We start from the raw sequence: 21094 nt of genomic DNA, 5'->3' as shown, positions 1-21094 counted from the left end.
ATAACTGAATTACTTATGTTTTCTGTATTATATTAATTATGGTACAAGATTACTTTGTAGACTAGAGTCCACACTAATATTAAATTTTGGTTTCCTTATGGGTGAAATTGAACGGAACTGGATCTTTCCTGAGCTGAGGATGGGGATCCTCCTGAGCAGCCTATCTGAGCCTATGAAATTTGATCCAACAACTCTAAACAGGGGATCCCTCTAAAAGTTATAATAATTATAGTCGTTGGATCAAGTTTGAACGGCCCAGATGGGCTGCTCATGAGGATCCCCATCCTCAGCTCAGGAGAGGATCCAGTTCCAAATTGAACATGGTACCCACTTGACAAGTGTAATTATAATTCTAAAAATAGCATGTTAATATCATTATTTCATTATGTAAAGCACACACTGGTGCGTCCAAGAACAGCTTTCCAAATGTTCATACAATCTGAAAACGTAACTCCCACCATTAACAAAGGCACACCCCATTTTTCTTGATACACAACTTCTTAATTTGTGGTTGTCGAATCGAATGAATTAAAGAATGCCAAATGACATAAAATAACACACCCCTTTACTAAATCAAACAAAACATGAAACACAGCTAAAAACAAGATCATCACAAAATTCTAATCACACCCTACAAGGAATGTCAGTCCATGGCCCAATTAGCACAGAAGATAAGCCCAATTGTTGCGTGCACCCAGCAAACACCCCCCGTCGAAACTCCCATACCCAGCAACCTAAGAAAGCCCCAAAACAACTGCTCTCGCTGGCTCGCTGGCTCGCTCCCTCTCCCTCTCTCTCTCAGTCGTATCCTTTTCTACTCTCTCTCTCTCCCCCTCGGTCGTATCCTTTTCTACTCTCTCTCTCTCTCCCCACTATCTCTGCCAATCAGCACATTCGAGCAAAAGACGCTCGAACAGGTGTCCTCTCTTGCAAACCTCTTATTGTTTGAAAACCCCCAAACCCCCCAACTCCGACTTCATATCAATCCCCAAAACGCACCTTTTACCCTCTAGGGTTCGTTGTTTTGGATCATTTCTTCTTGGGGATTTGTGTATTCAGATAAGGCTTATTGGTTCCTAGCTCTGATTGATCGATTCGCCGATGGCTTCGTCTTCGTCTTCGTCTCCGTCATCAACGGCTGCGAATCGGGACGGTTCTGCTTCAGCTGCCGAGGACGAAGCTGTCATGTCCGTGACCCGAGCTTTTGCGCAGGATGCGTTGCTGCAATTCCAGTCGGGCAAGTTCGATCAGTGCCATTATCACACACACACACACATATAAATAGTATTACACTGCTCACATATACACAGAATTGCACATGGCATTCTTGCAACGTCTTTACGTCATTATACACTCAAACTATCAGAGTTGTCAAAGGAAAGGTCATGAGATTTTTTGTTTTAATTCTAAAATTGTTTAACTTTTCATTTGAGGGCTCTAAATGTATTAGGGTGATGCTGGAAAAAGTTTCTGAGAGGGAGATTTGAGGAGATGTGGTGGGTTCTTTCTTTGTGTATACTTAAGTGCTTATGGGTGGAGCAGTGGTAGAAATTTTGGTGCCTTGGAGCACTCTCTGTTTTTCTATCAAGGCTAATATATTTATTTAAAATGTTTGATGCGATTCCCACAAGAAATAAAAATAGAAAAAAGTAAAAAAAAATCCCAACAAACAGTTGTGATTGAATAAGCTTGGCCTTGCGAGATGGGGTGCTTTATGTAGATATTAAATCTACATAACATGCATGCTTAGATATTAATTCTTGGATTATTGCTCATTATTTTTTCTCTTTTCGTGTTTTTGGTTTACAAGTTTTCATATTTCAGTTTCTTAGTTAGTTTAGTTTTGCCTAATGAGAATCGAATTCTCCTTCCGGTCCAAAAATATATTTATAATTGGTGCATTTCGCTAGTTTGTGTTTCTCATTGTTGGGATAGTAGGGTGTTTGGACCATGAAATTTGTTCCTGCCATGCACAAAACGTAGAAACTTCTTGACTTAATATTTAGCTGGTTCTGTATGATGGGATGCGTATTATGAAAGATTGCGGTCGTTACCATTACAGTGGTGAAGGGATGCATCAACGACATAATTAGACCTTTCCGTAATTAAATACAATTGAAAGAATGAGATCCTATTTTTTGTCTCTTTCGTGGTACTTGACAGTTTGCTATATTGTATGTTTACTGTTCTGAAGTAGTCTCGTAACATTGAAATACGGGTTTGTTCCTCCGTTTATTCATTCCATGTTTCTCTGAATGCAAGAAGCTGTTGTTATGTTGCTTCTGTTTATTTATATGATTTTTGGTTCATGCTCAGATTCTGTGGCAACTCCGCCTGTGTAAGTTTATCTTACATTGCCGGTCCCAAGCCCGGATAAAGGAGGAGGGAGATGGCGTCAGGTAGTCGACAGCCGGCACTCCTTGGTTACGTCGAATCCTTATGAAAATGAATCCAGAACGAAATTGCACTAAAGCTAGGGCGTCACCCGTAAGTGGCGCGCTGTGTGGCTCGAGCACAGTGATAAGTGAGTAAGGGTCGTTGTATCTTCATCGGCACCCGGATGTAGTGTTAAATGAGCAAGGGGGCCATAGAAACTTCTTTTCGAACGACTCCACTCAAAGTTGTTTGGGAGCATATGCTCCTATCAACTTTACACAGGACACACAAAAGAGTACTTTGATCCTATTAGACGGGGGAAGGTGAAGAAGTTAGGACAGAAGGGTAGAGTTCAAGAGAGTAGAATGCGATTAGGAACGTGCAATATAGGAACCTTAACGGGAAAATCTATGGAAGTAGTGGAAGTTATGGTGAGGAGAAAGATAAATATTATGTGCCTACAAGAAACTAAGTGGTTTGGTCTTAAGGCAAATGATCTAGAAAACTCAGGGTTTAAACTTTGGTATTCGGGCACAAATAGAACGAGATACGGTGTTGGCATCATCGTGGACAAGACCTTGACACAAGATGTTGTAGATGTCAAGAGGGTAGGAGATAGAATCATGGCAATCAAGATTGTAATAGGACAAGAACTCATCAATGTGATTATTGCGTACGCATCTCAAGTAGGGTTGGATATGAGTTCGAAGGAGAAATTTTGGGAAGACCTTGGAGACTTGGTGCAAGGAATTGCTCAGATGGAGAAGTTATGTAGAGATTTAAATGGACGCGTGGGCAGGGAGACATGCAACTATAGAGGTTTTCATGGTGGCCATGGTTTTGGGGAGAGAAACGAGGATGGGGGAGCTATCTTGGATTTTGCAATGGCATATGATCTCTTCTTAGCCAACACTTTCTTTAAGAAGAGAGAAGAACATGTGATCACCTACAAGAGTGGGTCGTCAAAAACACAAATAGATTTTCTTCTAATGAGGAAAGGGGATCGTAGAACTTGTAAGGATTGCAAAGTTATACCAGGAGAGAGCTTGGCTAATCAACATCGCTTGTTGGTGATGGATGTACATATCAAAAGAGTGAGAAAAAAGAACAAGACTTCAAAGTGCCCAAGGACTAGATGGTGGAATCTAAAAGGAGAAAAACAAGCCATTTTCAAAGAGAAAGTAATCACCCAATGTGTGTGGGATAGAGAGGGGGAAGCTAGCCAAATGTGGGATTCCATGGCTAGTTGTATCGAAAAGTAGCAAAAGAGGTATTAGGAGAGTCCAAGGGCTTTGTTCCACACCAAAAGGAATCTTGGTGGTGGAATGAGGAGGTACAAACAAAGGTGAAGGCTAAGAAAGAATGTTGTAAAGCCTTATACAAGGATAAGACCGATGAAAATGATGAAAGGTATAGAAGAGCGAAGCAAGAGGCGAAGAAAGCTGTGAGAGAAGCTAAGTTAGCGGCTTATGACGATATGTATAAGCGACTAGATACCAAAGAAGGAGAGTTGGATATCTATAAACTAGCTAGAGTAAGGGAAAAGAAGGCAAGGGACCTAAACCAAGTGAGGTGCATCAAGGATGAGGATGGAAAGGTTCTTGCTACAGAGAACGCGGTTAAAGACAGATGGAGAGGTTCTTGCTACAGAGAACGCGGTTAAAGACAGATGGAGAGGTTATTTTCATAATCTTTTCAATGAAGGACATGAAAGGAGTACTTCTTTAGGGGAGTTGAGTAACTCAGAAGAATGTAGAAACTACTTCTTTTATCGTCGAATCAGGAAGGAAGAAGTGGTTGTAGCTTTGAAGAAGATGAAGCATAGAAAAGCAGTGGGTCCAGACGATATACCGATCGAAGTGTGGAAAGTCTTGGGAGAGACAGGTATAGCATGGCTCAATGACTTTTTCAATAGGATTTTGAAAACGAAGAAGATGCCAAATGAGTGGCGAAAGAGCACTTTGGTGTCTATTTACAAGAATAAGGGCGACGTACAAAATTGCATGAACTATAGGGGTATTAAACTAATGAGTCATACAATGAAGCTCTGGGAGAGAGTCATTGAGCATAGATTGAGGCAAAAGACACGGGTTTCGGACAACCAATTCGGGTTCATGCCAGGGCGCTCAACCATGAAGGCAATCTATCTCTTACGAAGATTGATGGAAAGATATAGAGATGGGAAAAAGGATTTACACATGGTCTTTATAGATTTGGAAAAAACGTATGATAGGGTCCCAAGAGACATTCTTTGGAGGATTTTAGAGAAGAAAGGAGTACGAGTAGCATATATCCAAGCTATAAAGGATATATACGAAGCAGCAAAGACTGTTGTAAGAACTCCTGAAGGACAAACCGAAAGCTTCCCCATAACTGTAGGATTACATCAAGGCTCATCCTTAAGTCCTTACCTTTTTGCGTTGGTAATGGATGAGTTAACAGGACATATTCAAGATGATATTCCTTGGTGTATGCTTTTCGCAGACGATATAGTGTTGATAGATGAAACTCGGGAAGGGGTAAATGCGAAGCTTAACCTTTGGAGAGTTGGAATCTAAAGGTCTTCGCCTAAGCTGATCAAAGACAGAATATATGGAGTGCAAGTTCAGTGTAAATGGAGGCCAAAATGAGTTAGGGGTGAGGATCGGAGATCAGGAAATACCAAAGAGCGACCGTTTTCGCTACCTAGGATCTATCTTGCAAAAGAACGGAGAATTAGATAGAGATCTCAACCATAGAATGCAAGCTGGATGGATGAAGTGAAAGAGTGCATCCGGCGTGTTGTGTGACCGTCGTATGCTACTGAAGCTCAAGGGAAAATTTTATAAGACGGCAATAAGGCCGGCGATGCTGTATGGCACAGAATGTTGGGCGGTGAAGCATTAACACGTACAGAAAATGGGTGTAGCGGAGATGAGGATGCTTCGTTGGATGTGTGGGCACACGAGAATAAGATTAGAAATGAGGATATCCGAGGTAAAGTAGAAGTAGCCGAAATTGTAGGAAAACTGAGAGAAAATCGATTACGGTGGTTTGGACATGTGCAAAGAAGGCCTACTGACGCTCCGGTTAGAAGATGCGACTACGGGACAGAGGTTCAGGGCCGAAGGGGTAGAGGAAGACCTAGGAAAACTTTGGAAGAGACTTTAAGAAAAGACTTAGAATACTTGGATCTAACGGAGGACATGACACACGACCGAGCACAATGGTGTTCTAAGATTCATATAGCTGACCCCACTCAGTGACTTGGATTTTTCAAGTCTCTAAAAGAGAAGTTTTCCTCACTCGGGAAATTAAGGGAACACTACCTCAACCTACATGCTTCACCCACAAAGCTTCAACATACAAGCTTCAACAAAAGAAAAATTCAAAGAACTTAGTGAAGAAGGCTTTGGTGTATTTAACACAATACGTTGAAATGAAGCAAAACTTATTTATTGATATCTCCGATAAGTTACAAATATGTACATATACATGAGTCAAAATAAACAAACAAGATGGAGCATTCACAAAGGTTGCTTAGGAGAAGTCTCAGCAGTCGGTAGAGCCCTAGAAAGAGAAGGCGCCGGAAGGGGATCATTTGGAGACTCAGTACTGGACAGAACCCTAGAAGGAGGAGGCATCGGAGGTTGATCATTTGGAGCTTCATTACGCGGACAGCCCCAGAAGACGAAGGCAATAAATGCCTTTGGAACAAATCCACAAACCTCTGATGATCAAGTAAAATCTGACAATCAGATTCCTTCATCTGGTCAAGCTTCCTCTTCATATTTGTAGCATAGTCATGTGCGAGCCGGTGCAACTGTTTATTCTCATGCTTGAGCCCTCTAATCTCCTGTTTGAGACTCATCACTTCAGCCGCCAATGATTCAACTTGGCAAGTTTGAGCAAATAGGCGTTGGGCCATATTAGACACAGAACCTGCACACTGAATACTGGGAGCCAGAGAATCCTTAACAGCCAACTCATCAGACCGTTTGGAAAGCAGTCTGTTATCTTTGGGAGTGAGAAGGTTCCTGGTCACCACCGCAGCGGTCATATCATTCTTCATCCCGGAATCTCCAACGGTAAGAGGACCAGTATGGGATAAAAAGGATAGGCGCCATATGTTGTCTGGAGAAGGCGTGGCTACCTCTTCAACAAGGTTCAAGTCAAAACGACGGTCGGAGGGGCCAGACATTTTCAAAGGTGTTGAAGAGAGAAGAGGTCGGACAAATCAAGATCTTAGAAGTGCAAGAAGGGAGCTTCTACGGGTGGAGATTCAAGTGTGCTTTGGAACTTAATGCTAGCCTCTATAAAAATCTGCACTCGACGGAGCTTCAGAAATCAAAGAGGCGTCTGCTCAAAAATCGAAGAGGCGTTTGCTTTCTCAAAAGCTGGGCTGCTCAGAGACCACGAGGGCCGATCTTAGAAATCGAAGAGGTGTTTGCTTTCTCAAAAGCTGGCTGCTCAAAGACCACGAAGGTCGATCTCAATAATCGAAGAGGTGCTTGCTTTCTCAAAAGCTGGCCTGCTCAGAGACTACGAGGGCCGATCTCAGAAATCGAAGAGGCACCTGCTTTTTCAACCTTGTCAGCACCTGTCACATGCACTCAGCTTTGCAGAAATTACGGGCATTCTGCTAAAGATTTCTGGTGAAGTAGAAAGCACGTGAATCTTACTGTTCAATCATCCACTTTCCACACGCAACATCAGCTCATGGGTACCACATATAACTTTGCCAAAGATCTCTGACAAAGTTTAGACACGTGAAGCTTGCAGCTCTCACTACATCGCTATGACCAAGAAGGGTAAAAGAATAGCAAAGAAATAGCACTAACAAAGTTTAGACACATAAATTTTGAAGGTTTAGCTACCATATTATTACCAACAAGGGTAAAGGAACAACACCACTGCTGGATAATTGGAAAGTCCCTGTGTGTCAACCTCTGTGCTTCGTGGCAAGGTAGACTAGCAAACATGCCCAACCTTTACTCACATTCGAGAACACTCCCAACAAGATTGCTTGCTCCAAAATCGAAGAGGCACCACCATTCGAATCTCGAGAGCCAGACTCCCAACATGATTACTTTCTCAAAAATCGAAGAGACACCGCTCTCCGAATCTCGAGAGCCAGACTCCTAGCAGGATTGCTTTCTCAAAAATCGAAAAGGTACTGTTCTCTGAATCTCGAGAGCCAAATCCCCGACAGGATTGCTTGTTCGAAAATCGAAGAGGCACCGCTTTCTCAACTTCGAGAGCCAAATCTCCTTGGATAAAGCTTGTCTGTAATCTTCACACGCAACATCAGCTTTCCAGATACCACATACCACTTTTTCAAAGTGCTCTGACAGAGTTAAAACACGTGAAGCTGGCAGCTCCCACTACCGTGCTATGACCAAGCAGGGTAAAGGAATAACATTACTACTTGTTGTTAAGGAGACTCCTATATATGTCGACCTCCATCCTCAACGGACAGGCAGACCTGCAAAAATGCTCAACCTTTCCTCATATCTGAGAGGGCACTCCTAACGAAGCCTCTCGAAATACTTAGCTTCCTTTCCCCCTGATAATACCTCTGCAAACAAGCTACACCAGAGCAAGAATATCTCATATCATCAGGGTTAAAAGCAAGAGTATCCCATATCATGCTTTTTCCCTGTCTTTTCCTTTGGCCTTGTTCTTACCTGCAAGACAAGGAGAAAGAGAGCAATCAGTCAGCACTTGGAATTAAGCTTCCAGTCAGGAACTGACTACCTGGACCCCTTACCTGATTACTTACCTGGCATTGCTCTCGAGTACTCATCTTCAACATCTTATGTTTCCAGAGAAGATACCACATCTGTCTGAAGAACAGATAGGGCAAGTGAGAAGAATACAAGGAAGTATGTGGAGACAAGCGTAACAGAACACGTGCCGATACATCCACTACTTTGTCAACAGCAAAAGTATCCCATATCAGCAGGGTTGAACGTACTCTAGATTTGATGGACTTGTTTTGACCCTCAAATTCTTCAGTCGGCCTTATACTCTGGAGGAAACCAGAAAACCCTCCAGCCCAGTTCAAGAATAAGTCTGTGGAAAGTTACTTCTTCAAAAGTAAAAGTATCTCATATCATCTCTTCTCTTTTTTCTCTCTTTATCCTTCATGTTGCCTGCAAGATAGGGAGAATGAGAACAATCAGCCGAAACTCGAAATCAAACTTCTGATCTGGGACTGATTGCTTGGAGCTCTGATTGCTTACCTTGTCTGTCACCTCTTTCAGCAGATCTCCTAGCTCGGCGACTTGGGGGGCTCCTACTATATGGTTTGTATCGTGCTTAACCAAGCCTGAAACTATAAGTAAGCTTCAAGTGAAATTGATACATTACCTTGTGCATCTCCACCAATTAAAGATATCACCCCTGGATGGAGGAAGAGTACTTCCAGAGAAGATGCCACATCTACCTATGAGACAGATAAGGCAAGTGAAGACGATACCACACTTCGGTACTTAGAAGTTTCGTGATTACGAGATCATTCTCCCATAATATTTCCTAATGTCATTTGTACTAAATCATTCACTTGTACTCACTAAAGGAGAGCTTGAACCTATGTACTTGTGTAAACCCTTCACAATTAATGAGAACTCCTCTACTCTGTGGACGTAGCCAATCTGGGTGAACCATGTACATCTTGTGTTTGCTTTCATGTCTCAATCCATTTATATACTTATCCACACTAATGACCGGAGCAATCTAGCGAAGATCACAAACTTAATACTTTCTGTTGTACCAAAGTCCTCACTGATTTTGTGCATCAACAATCCTTAAGTCCTTACCTTTTTGCGTTGGTAATGGATGAATTAACAGGACATATTTAAGATGATATTCCTTGGTGTATGCTTTTCGCAAACGATATAGTGTTGATAGATGAAACTCAGGAGGGGGTAAATGCGAAGCTTAACCTTTAGAGAGAAGTGTTGGAATCTAAAGGTCTTCACCTAAGCCGATCAAAGACAGAATATATGGAGTGCAAGTTCAGTGCAAATGGAGGCCAAAATGAGTTAGGGGTGAGGATCGGAGATCAGGAAATACCAAAGAGCGACCGTTTTCGCTACCTAGGATTTATCTTGCAAAAGAACGGAGAATTAGATGGAGATCTCAACCATAGAATACAAGTTGGATGGATGAAGTGGAAGAGTGCATCAGGTGTGTTGTGTGACCGTCGTAGGCCACTGAAGCTCAAGGTAAAATTTTATAGGACGGCAATAAGGCCGACGATGCTGTATGGCACAGAATGTTGGGCGGTGAAGCATCAACACGTACACAAAATGGGTGTAATGGAGATGAGGATGCTTCGTTGGATGTGTGGGCACACGAGAAAGGATAAGATTAGGAATGAGGATATCCGAGGTAAAGTAGGAGTAGCCGAAATTGAAGGAAAGATGAGAGAAAATCGGTTACGGTGGTTTGGACATGTGCAAAGAAGGCCTACTGATGCTCCGGTTCGAAGATATGACTACGGGACAGAGGTTCAGGGCCGAAGGGGTAGAGGAAGACCTAGGAAAACTTTGGAAGAGACCCTAAGAAAAGACTTAGAGTACTTGGATCTAACGGAGGACATGACACAAAACCAAGCACAATGGCGTTCTAGGATTCATATAGGCGACCCCACTTAGTGGGAAAAGGCTATGTTGTTGTTGTTGTTGTTGTTGCTGCTCAGATTCTGTGGCGAAGTCTTTAACGATGTGTTCCATTATCACTATGCTCTTAGTTACAGCATTTACTTTCCGTTTTCTTAAAGGTGGTGGCTGTTTGCTGAATGCAGGATTTTATTTCCCAAAGACAACATGGCAACCCCTACTGAAGAGACAATTGCTGCTCCTATTCAAGACAAAATGGCCTCCCCCATTGAAGAGCCGATGGGCGCCCGCGTTGAAGAGTCGTAGTCCGCCCGCGTTGAAGAGCCGTGGTCTGCCCCCGTTGAAGAGCCAATATCCGCCCCAGCCGAAGAGCCGATATCCGCGCCCGCTGAAGAGCCGATGGCCGCCCCCGCTGAAGAGCCGATGGCTGTACACGCTGAAGAGCCGATGGCTGCCCCCATTGAAGAGCCGATGGCTGCCCCCGTTGAAGAGCTGATGGCCTCCCCCGTTGAAGAGTCGATGGCCGCCCCTGTTGAAGAGCCCATGTCTACCCATTATGAAGAGGCGATGGCTGCCCAATTTGAAGATCCGATGACCGCCCACTTTGAAGAGCCATTGACCACTCTTATTAATCACAAGAGGGCCACCCCTGATGAAGACATGATGGAAACACCTGATGAAGAAAAGATGCTACTGCTGACCCCATTTGAAGATAAGACTGCAACTCCCTATGAAAACAATGAGGTGGAAAATACAGAAACACAGCCTAACAAGCGCAAGAAAAAGAAGTCAATTGTCTGGGAGCATTTCACCATAAAAAACGTGGGTCCTGGATGTAGGAGGGCATGCTGCAAGCAGTGTAAGCAAAGTTTTGCTTACAGTACGGGTTCAAAAGTAGCAGGTACCAGCCACCTCAAACACCACATTGCGAAGGGGACCTGCCCAGCACTTCTTCGTAACCAGAACAACAATCAGTCTTCCCCATATACCCCAGCTTCAAGGGGTGGCAGCTCTTCCAATCCACCAAAAAGGCGTTACTGGACTGCTAACACACCCCAAATTATATTTGATCCAGACCGTTGTCGCCATGAGATTGCAAGGATGATCATCATGCATGACTACCCCCTGCATATGGTTGAGCATCCTGGGTTTGTAGCTTTTGCACAGAATATTAACTCACAGTTCAACATGGTGAGCTTCAATACTGTTCAAGGAGATTGTGTTGCAACTTACCTAACGGAAAAGCAAAGTGTCACCAAGTTTATTGAGGGCATACCTGGACGTGTCTGCCTTACTTTGGACATGTGGAGTTCCTCTCAAAGCGTGGGTTATGTGTTTATTACTGGGCACTTCATTGATGCTGACTGGAAGTTGCATAGGCGGCTGCTCAATGTAGTGATGGAACCATATCCGGACTCTGATTCTACGCTTAGTCATGCTGTTGCTGTTTGCCTTAATGATTGGAGTTTGGAAAACAAGTTATTTTCAGTCACTTATGATCAGCCACTAAGTGAGACTGCTCTTGAAAATTTAAGGCCTCTCCTTTCAAACAAGAACCCACTTATCCTCAATGGTCAACTATTGGTTGGGCATTGCATGGCCCGTACTTTGAACAGCATTGCCAAAGAAGTGTTGGCAGCAGGAAGCGGTGTAGTAAAAAAAGTCCAGGATAGTGTGTAAAGTATGTGAAGACATCAGAGTCCCATGAAGAAAAGTTTCTGGAGCTTTAGAGTCAGCTCCAAGTCCCAAGTGAAAGGAGCCCATCAATTGACGACCAAACTAAATGGAATACAACATATCAAATGCTGGTGGCCTGTTCTGAGTAAAAGGAAGTTTTTACTTGCTTGGATACATCTGATCCTAATTACAAACAAACCCCGTCAATGGAAGACTGGAAGCAAGTTGAGACTATCTGCACATATTTGAAACTTATCTTCGATGCGGCCAATATCCTTACCACTACACTAACCCAACTGCAGTTACTTTCTTCCTTGAAGTGTGGAGGATTCAGACTGATCTGACTAAGACGGTCGCAAGTGAGGATCCCTTCATTAGCTGCCTAACTAAGACAATGCAAGAAAGAATTGAAAAATACTGGAAGAATTGTAGCCTGGCTTTGGCAACAGCAGTAGTTATAGATCCCAGGTTCAAGATGAAGCTTGTTGAGTTCAGTTTCAACAAAATTTCTGGCGAAGAAGTTCCAATGCATATCAAGGTTGTCGATGACGGAATTCATGAGCTCTTTCATGAATATTTGACACTGCCTTTGCTTCTCACACCAACTTATGCAGACAAGGGGAATAACAACATTAAGATAGAGGATTCCCAAGGTGGAGCTATCCTAACAGACAACGGACTCACAGACTTTGACATGTACATCATGGAGACTACCAGCCAACAGATGAAGTCAGCTGGATCAGTATTTGGATGAGTCTCTGCTGCCCCGAGTTAATGATTTTGATGTGTTAGGCTGGTGGAAACTGAACAAGATGAAGTACCTGACGCTCTCAAAGATGACTCGAGACATTTTGTCAATTCCGGTATCTACAGTTCCTACCAACTCTGTCTTTGATACCACGGTCAAGGAGATGGATTAGTACAGGAGTTCCCTACGACCAGAGACGGTTGAAGCCCTCATATGTGCCAAGGACTGGATGCAGTGTGGATCAGTAGATGCGTCCACAGCACTTGTCAGAATGGAATATTAGATGGTAGGTCTCTTCCACCGACACGCGGATGAATGGGAAGTTGGCCGCCGGGAAGATGTATGATGGTAGGTGTTTGTATCATTTAACCTAGTTTATTTCAACCAGTATGAGTTTATCTTTTGTACTATTTTTAAGAGGTTGAGTGCTTGGACGTGAATATTTAGCCTTAATTTATGGTAGTCTTAAAATTTATGATGATTTAAATGAAGTTTGGGTCTTAAAATTTACAAACAGGAGACTAGCCTCTTTCGGTTTCGATTGCAGAGAGTTCAATTTTGCTCGGAAAATACTTGGTTCCTTACATGTCCTGTTCTTCCGCGCACACAAATTGGATTTCGACGCATGTGCAAAAACTTTTTAATTTATAGATTAATGGGATTGGTACGTCTCTCGTAGTCATTGGAAATTAAGGAAGAAGGACCCTTACATATAAAAAAAACTAAGCTGTGCATTTTTTGCTCATCGCCAAATTGTGGTTGTCAGCGTCACCACATCATTATTTGTCGTCGTCACCGCATCATTATTTGTCGTCGTCGAGCCAGTTTGATATAGGGAAATGATTTATGAAGTGTATTTAATACTCTCTTTCCTTTTTTCCTTTTAGACTTTTAATCGAACAAATTAAATGAGAATCGAGGCACTGACACGAAGAGTGCATATTTACAATTAATTATAATTTGCAAGCTCAGCACTACATTCCCTACATGCCTGCATTCAGAGAACTTTTCTAAGGGCTTCTTCACGACTCATCAACTGGATGGATCCCAAGATGGGGATGTGAGGTTCGATCTCCCGCCCTCCATCACCTTGTTGATTCTATGGCAAACATCAGCCGGTGGAATGGCCCAAACCGAATATGAGGACAACCTCCTGCAGCTTTCCCTCTTCCCGTCTAACACCACCATCGCATCTTCATCTTTATCTGAGCAAGTATTCTCTATGCTCTCAAGCTTGTGGCTGCATCCCATGACCGAAACTATGCTATTCACATAAACAACAACATAATCATTATCTTCTGCTTCAATGGGAATGTGCTTCAGCTTTTTGGTACAAAGATAAAAGAAAATTATGTTGGAAAATATTATTATTTAGATTTATTTTAATGTTTGGTATTTTGGGCTTAGCCCGTTAGTATTAGGGTTTCGTTTCCTTGCCTATTAGGGTTAGGTTAGTTTTCTATATATATGGTACTTTGTAACTCTATAGAATAATCAAGTTAGTCACAATGTAGTCTCTAGGGTTTTTGTAGCCGTCTCGGCATTCTCAGTTTGTTCAATAAAATTCCTATTATTTTGTAATCTTGTTTGTTCCGCACTCTGATATTCAACTTGGTATCAGAGCAGGTTTGATCCTTCGGGATTTAATCTGCCATTGATTCATATCAGTTTGTTTGTTGTCCGTTCGTTTTTTGTCCCGTACTCCGTTCTCTGACCTGCACCCACGCAACCTGGTCTGCATCGCACCACCATCTGACCACACCCACAATCTGCTCGATCTGCACCCACACCTGAACCCATCACACCGCATCGTATCTGCTCTATCCCTCCAATCTGCATCTGCCCCAACTTTGGTATGCACCTCCTCAGCCACTGACGCTGCTTCTGCACCCTTGAAGGCTGCTGTTGCAACCTGTGAGAGCAACCTGCACTTCTGTATCCGCCACAAAGAAAAAAAAAAGGAAGGAAAAAACGAAACAGAAAAAGGAAGAGGAAAAAGACAAGGAAAATAGAAAAAATTGGTTTGTTTTTGAGGTTTTGGCTTTGTACAAGGAGAAAAAAATTGGAGCAGTTATATTTGGTTTGTTTTGTTTGAGGCCCATGCGGGCAAAAGGGAAAAAAATTTTGGTTTTTTTTTTTGGTTTGTTTGTTTGTTCGGAAATCGGTATTGACATCGGTATCGGCATTAGCATCGGCATCAGTATCGGTATCGACATCAATCGGCATCGGCATTGGCATTGGCACTGGAATCTGGAGTCTTGCATCCACATCTACTTTGGCAAACCCATGTCGTGTACCGCCATGAGTTTGACGGGAGGTGTTGGAAAATATTATTATTTAGATTTATTTTAATGTTTGGTATTTTGGGTTTAACCCGTTAGTATTAGGGTTTCGTTTCCTTGCCTATTAGGGTTAGGTTAGTTTTCTATATATATAGTACTTTGTAACTCTATAGAATAATCAAGTTAGTCACAATGTAGTCTCTAGGGTTTTTGTAGCCGTCTCGGCATTCTCAGTTTGTTCAATAAAATTCCTATTATTTTGTAACCTTGTTTGTTCCGCACTCTGATATTCAACTAATTAACAACGTGTCCGTCAGTGTCAACCATAAGAAACTCATCGCCCCACAATGCCACAGGGTTAGACCCTAGTATCTGATCTGTACGCTCAATAGGCACCCTTAAAGTCATCATCCATCACCCACATTTCATAAGGTTCAGGATATCTGTTGTCATGAGGACTGTTCACAACACGGGCAAGAAAAGCAACTGATTCATTCCACACAGTAAGCTTCAAACAAAGGTGATCCGACCGGACAAACTGTTGGAGCTCAGATGGTAAGGGTATACCGTGAGATACCTCACGACTTGTATCGAAAGAAATGATCAATGTCCCATTCGCTTGGAATCGACTCCCAATTAGGTCGAATGGAAATAATTCCTTATCTTGCTCAATTGCCAGCCAATAACACATTCCCTTGGAGAACATCTGGAAATACTCAGGCCAAAACAAACTAGTTTCAGTTTCTAAAGAATCGGTGTTGATCTCTTTCCAAAAATCACCGACTAAGAAATCTCCAGCAGTTTTCATCTGTCTCTTGAAAATAAGTAGTAAAGTTCACAACTTTGTACTCATTAGATTTGGGATCATAGCCAAATCCAGTATGAAAACCAGTTTCAATATGTTCTTGCCCATCGTAATCATCCTGCTGGTCCAAGGGCCACATTGGAAGGAATGGCACATCGGGAATACGATTGAATTCCTCAATTCCGGGATTGCATAAAACTAGGCTATTCTCACTATTTAGTAAAACGATGCCCTTGCAGTGGCCCTTGATACTAAATTGTTGTTCCGGGACTCCGATCTTTTGAATCAAAGATTGAGGAATAATGATGTCCTGGGCGCCAACAAGAGAGCAGATACTGCTATGCTCGTCATCAATATTATCATCCTCTGCAAAACTTAAGAAATGATAATACTACTTCAGTCTCCTCCTTCTTAGTGGAGTTGTTACACTTGGGGTCCTCCTCCTCCTCCCCCTCATGCTGCCGCTGCACTACTAATCGCTCCAAAAGGGACGTGGAAAGTAGTGAGATTGTTGTTCGCGGAGTTGGAGAGGTGCCTTGACACCACTACTACAAAAAGGGATATCACTGGCGCTATAAAACCGACAAAAAACACCACTTACTGTCGGATTTTTGGTAAAAATCCGACATTAAATCGTGCAATTTCGGATAGTGGAAGCGACGCCAATACTACCGTCACAAAAGGGTATTGACATCGCTTATCCCCCTTAATCCGCCACTAAGAAGGAAAATAATATAAAATAAAAAAGAACAACAGCGTCGCTTAAAAGCGACATCGGTGCTTACGTCGCTTAAAAGAGACATGAAAATCTGATATGATGGCGGTCCAAACCGACATTAAGTAACAAATAAACAATTAAAATATCACACTTACTATCGGTCCAAATAGACATCACCTAAGTTAAATAAATAAAATAGTCCAGCTACTATCGGTTGTAATCGACATTACCTACCATCTCTATAAATAAAAAAATTAAGCTGTTGTCGTCCATAAGCGACACCAAATATATTAATAATAAAAAAAATATTTTTCCATTTTTAATTAATAATAATTTAAAAAAATTATATAAAAATAAATCCCACCATATGTCAATGAAAAAACAAACAATTTTAAGCAAACTTCATATTAGAAATAAAATTTCTACCAACTATATATTAAATTTAAAATTAACTACAATTCTTAAAAATGTACAACCCATACAAATTCTTCCCAAACTCTTGCAAAACATTTTGAACCGGTTGTGTGGTACATAGTTTCAACTGCCGATTATGCTTTTTTTTTTTCGGCAATCTCCTGAAAAATAAAAGAATTTATTAGACAAATTTCAAGGTATAATAAAATAAATCATGAAACGTTTACCTTTGTTTTTTCTTTATTTCAGTATGCCACCATTGGAATATTTCTGTAATCTCTAACCTATGCCGCTACATGTTTCGAAAACTCACTAGAATTATCACTAATGCATTTTCCAGACGAATCAAATGAACAAGGTTGTTCTTTCCAATTCGGAATTGAGGGTTCGCGTCTCCGTTGAGTTGATCCTTATAAATACTGAAAAACAATTAAAAACCAAGAAACAAAAATAAATTTTAAATTTAAGCATAAAACTAGTTAGAATACAAAACATAAACTAAAATTAATAATCATAATAATTTAAAAATGAACCACCTTCAAGCTCTTCCTCTTGGAATTGGGGTTCCTCAAAATGTTGATCTTCAAAATGGTGATCCATAGCAAATGGGGAAGGAGAAGAGGAAAAATTGAAAAGGAGGAAGAAAGGGACGCACATATGAAATGGGGAAGAAGAAGAAGAAAGTTTGAAATTGGGGGAGAAATGAAAGCATGGATGAAATGGGAAAGAGAGGGGTTTAAATATGGGTACTTAGTTTGCGTCGGTTTAAATTGACAATGATTAACTTACGTCAAATTAAAAGTACATGGCGTTGAATTAAATGTGCATAGCATCGGTTAAAACCGACGCCAACCTGACACACTTTCTGACACTCTTTATTGAAAATACGGTGTCGGTTTAAATTTATGTTGGTGTCGGTCATAACCGACACCAACTTCTGACAGACTTTTTGAAATTCACATAACGTCGCTTTAATGAAACTCGCGTCGCTTTAGTGAAACTAGCGTCTGTTAAAACCAACACCAACTTCTGACACACTTTTTGAAATTCACATAGCGTCACTTTAATGAAACTAGCGTCGGTTAAAACCGACACTAAGTCTCTCCATCCATTTCCTTGTGCAAAACCAGCGGGAAATTTCCCACCTAATATTTCAAATTATCCGACCAATGTCGTCGGCTAAAACCGACAGCAGACTAGTTTAAAGAAAATGTTTTAACCCAAAGAAAAAAAATAACCAGCTCTTTGTTTTTGTGTTATCTCATATAACATTTTAAGATTTTAATAAATAAAATTTAACTTGAATAAAATGTAATAGAAAACATAAATATATTTTTATTATAAAATATCATCACATACTAATTGAAACATAGTCTAATTAATACTTAAAATACATAAAATAATTAATATATTTATTCCAAGTCATCATTTGTTAGGTCGTCGTCAGTATTGGCATAATTAACGAACTCAGTAGGCAGTGGTAATGATTCATGAAAAGGAGTCTCTTCCACACCAACCATTGTATGGAAATTTTCATTATCAAGAATTCGATCATCCAAAATATTAATTGACACACCCCATCTCGAAGGAGGGCATGCTGGCCGTCACATGAGAGTGACGTAACCATTTACACAGTTCGGAAGCTTTTAAAATACAATTATTAAAATGGAAACCCTCGAGGGTGAGTCCTACTTTTGTGAATTCTGTCAGAATACCGTTGGATTCCTCGTGGCCACCAAAACTCTGCTATCAAGAACCTGGAGGGGCGAAAAACAAAATTGAGTGGGTCAGTAAAACAAATCTTTTCAAAAACATTTCGCCAAAAATAATTCTAACCCCTCACTGTAAAACCTGTATACTTTTCCCAGAAAATAATATAATAACATAATACTTTTCATAAATCTCGAATCATCAATTTTTCTTTAAAACTCGAAAGTATGCCATGTTTTAATTTCGAAAACAAAATAAATGATGCATCAATGTAACAGGTGAAAAGTTGAATTAACCGGAGACCCTGCAGTTGGTCCTGTACGGTTAATTCCATAGCTCAACATCCAATCCAACCGGAGTCACCTCGATGACCTGTACGGCACTACACTGCAGATAAGTCGGAACTACCTGAAGTAGTCTGTACGACATGGATGGTGTAATAATACGCTCTAGTGCTTCTCTCATCAATCATCTGTGCACATAATCTAAGGTCACCCACTAGTCGGAATCACATCTAGTAATCTATACGACTAGCATGTCGGAACCCTCACTTGGTCTGTACGACATCCACCTACTTGGATCCAAGACGAGCGTGCGGTGTGGTGAATAATATAAGCACTAACACCATGATTGCAGGTTATGAGCTATCCACAATATACACATCAACAATGCACATGAATAATATAAAACTCACCTGATACTTACCTGTGCGTCCACAGCACCAATTCACATATATATATGCATCATATATCAATTCATGTTTTTCATATACTTCTATGCATGGCATTCCAAATCATACTTTTCATATAATTCTATCCATGGCATTTTAAATCATGCTTTCATTTAAATTCAATTTCTGGGAAAACTCAATAGTATATAGGTAATACGAAAACAAAACTGCCCACTCACCTGGAGTTCGCCCTACAACTCCCTAGCACAACACATCAAGGCGTCATGACGATCGCCGCCTAGAACAATAATCAAATCCAACCTCAGAAATCATCTCGATAGAATATAACTTATATAAAACACATCACTACGCAGTTCGATCCGAAAGATCTGCAACTCAGATTTTAAATCCATAACTTCCAGAGGCCCACAATATATCTCTAGGACAACATCCTGAAATTTCATTACCATCCAACGGTCGAATCTCCGTCAATTTCCAAAACTAAGTGACGGTTAACATTTTATTTCATGAACTTACAACTCCAATTCCGGAAGATCCGTAACTCGGATTCCCAATCCGTAAGTTCCAATAATCCTCAAATATTACGTATTACAACGTATCAAAGTTTGGTAACGATCCAACGGTCGGATCATCAATTCACATTTTCACCTAATGCGAAAACTATAAAACGTTAATCGAACACCTAACCAACAATCCTTAATAACTTTCTCATACGGTGCTCAATTTGGGTATATGAATATGCCACAGTGATCTACTCGACGTCACGGACGTTGACATATTTTTAAAATAATTTTTTGATGTGGCACGCGCCCCCACGCGCCAGGGCAAGCACGGGGACACGCGCCCCCACGCGCATCATCTTCCTCAGCCAGTCGCCGGACTGGTTTTTTCCCGGTGGCCGGTTTCCGGCCAAACTTCAAATGCCCTATTCTCCTTCGTTTTTCACCCATTTTCTTCGTATAATATATCAAATTGAAGCCCCAAACATGTAGAATCACAATACACTACTTTAAGGCTCTAAAAATCAAGAAATCTCACCGGAAAATTCCCAAGAAATTCGGCCAAAATGGAACCACGTGATCCCGACGTCCAAATCCTTCAAACGAAGTACTCCGAGCCTCCTTAGGACTTCCCTAAGCTCACTACAAGCTTAGAATTCCCTGAAACACGACATTTTACGTGCGCATGAACAGTAACTCAAAAATGGAGGTTCGGGTTCAGGGGTTTTTCGAAGGTTCTACGTCCTAAAACTAACACCAATCAACTCAGAACTTCAAGAGGGTGAAGATTCTTACCTTATTTGCTTCGATCCACGAAGTTTTGGGTGGTTTTGGTTGCCGTCCGTACGATGTGGGTGAGAGAGGGGAAGAATCGTGAGGGAGGAGAGAGAGAGTGATACGGGAAGAGGAAGAGAGAGAATAGGGAGTTTTAGGTGTGGGTGGTCCACTCAATCTCCACCATCCATTTCATCCTAACCATACAAAAATGAAAAACCCAAATTTTTTAATCCATATACAACTTTCCAAACTTTAGGAAAATATGCATAATCCATAATGTGTCACACACATACCTTAGCACCCACTAAGGGCAAACCCGTCAATTCACATTCCCGTCAAATGTACCTTCGGGACGGGTTGTGACAATCTTCCCTCCTTATAGAATTTCGTCCCCGAAATTCCCATAACCAAGTAAACCACTCAATACCCATAGAACAACCTTGGTACATCTCTCTCATTCGATCTTCTGTCTCCCAGATAGCTTCTTTTACAGAATGGTTCATCCACAACACCTTCACCCAACTCACCGTTTTGTTCCTTAGAACCTTATCCTTCCAATCCAAGATAGTCACTGGTTCCTCATCATACGTCAAATCCGAATTGATCTCCAACGGTTGAGGAGGAATCACATGCGAATGATCATAAATATAATGTCGAAGCATAGAGACGTGAAATACATTATGGACCTTAGATAACTCCGGAGGCAACTCCAACCGGTAGGCAACTTCACCAATTCTTTCAGTGATCTCATAGGGTCCAATGTATCTCGGACTTAGCTTTCCTCTTTTCCCA

At 41.4% G+C, this 21094-nt stretch overlaps 1 protein-coding gene, 1 long non-coding RNA gene and 1 pseudogene across 2 annotated transcripts; 1 reads left to right on the top strand and 2 right to left on the bottom strand.

Moving 5' to 3' along the window:
* Nucleotides 1–765: 765 nt before the first annotated feature.
* On the top strand, nt 766–12896 carry LOC114821581 (zinc finger BED domain-containing protein DAYSLEEPER-like; annotated as a pseudogene).
* A 541-nt stretch (nt 12897–13437) lies between these two features.
* Nucleotides 13438–16121, bottom strand: LOC103400383 (uncharacterized). Its single transcript, XM_070812683.1, has 5 exons — nt 16094–16121; nt 15527–15858; nt 15110–15393; nt 14152–14338; nt 13438–13728 (listed from the first exon to the last, which is right to left on the bottom strand). Exons 1-5 carry the CDS (start codon nt 16119–16121, stop codon nt 13438–13440), a joined length of 1122 nt encoding a protein of 373 aa, XP_070668784.1.
* Nucleotides 16122–18265: 2144 nt separating this feature from the next.
* LOC139192460 (uncharacterized) lies at nt 18266–20458 on the bottom strand. The gene is made up of 4 exons (XR_011576631.1): nt 20321–20458; nt 20064–20185; nt 19244–19302; nt 18266–18381 (listed from the first exon to the last, which is right to left on the bottom strand). It is a non-coding gene; the product is annotated as an uncharacterized lncRNA (long non-coding RNA).
* Between the last annotated feature and the right edge of the window lie 636 nt (nt 20459–21094).

This window comes from Malus domestica, chromosome 15 (assembly GCF_042453785.1).
Source record: "Malus domestica chromosome 15, GDT2T_hap1".
NCBI lineage: Eukaryota > Viridiplantae > Streptophyta > Magnoliopsida > Rosales > Rosaceae > Malus > Malus domestica.
The sequence above is the reverse complement of the archived record's forward strand: the minus strand, read 5'-3'. Positions and strand labels throughout refer to the sequence as shown.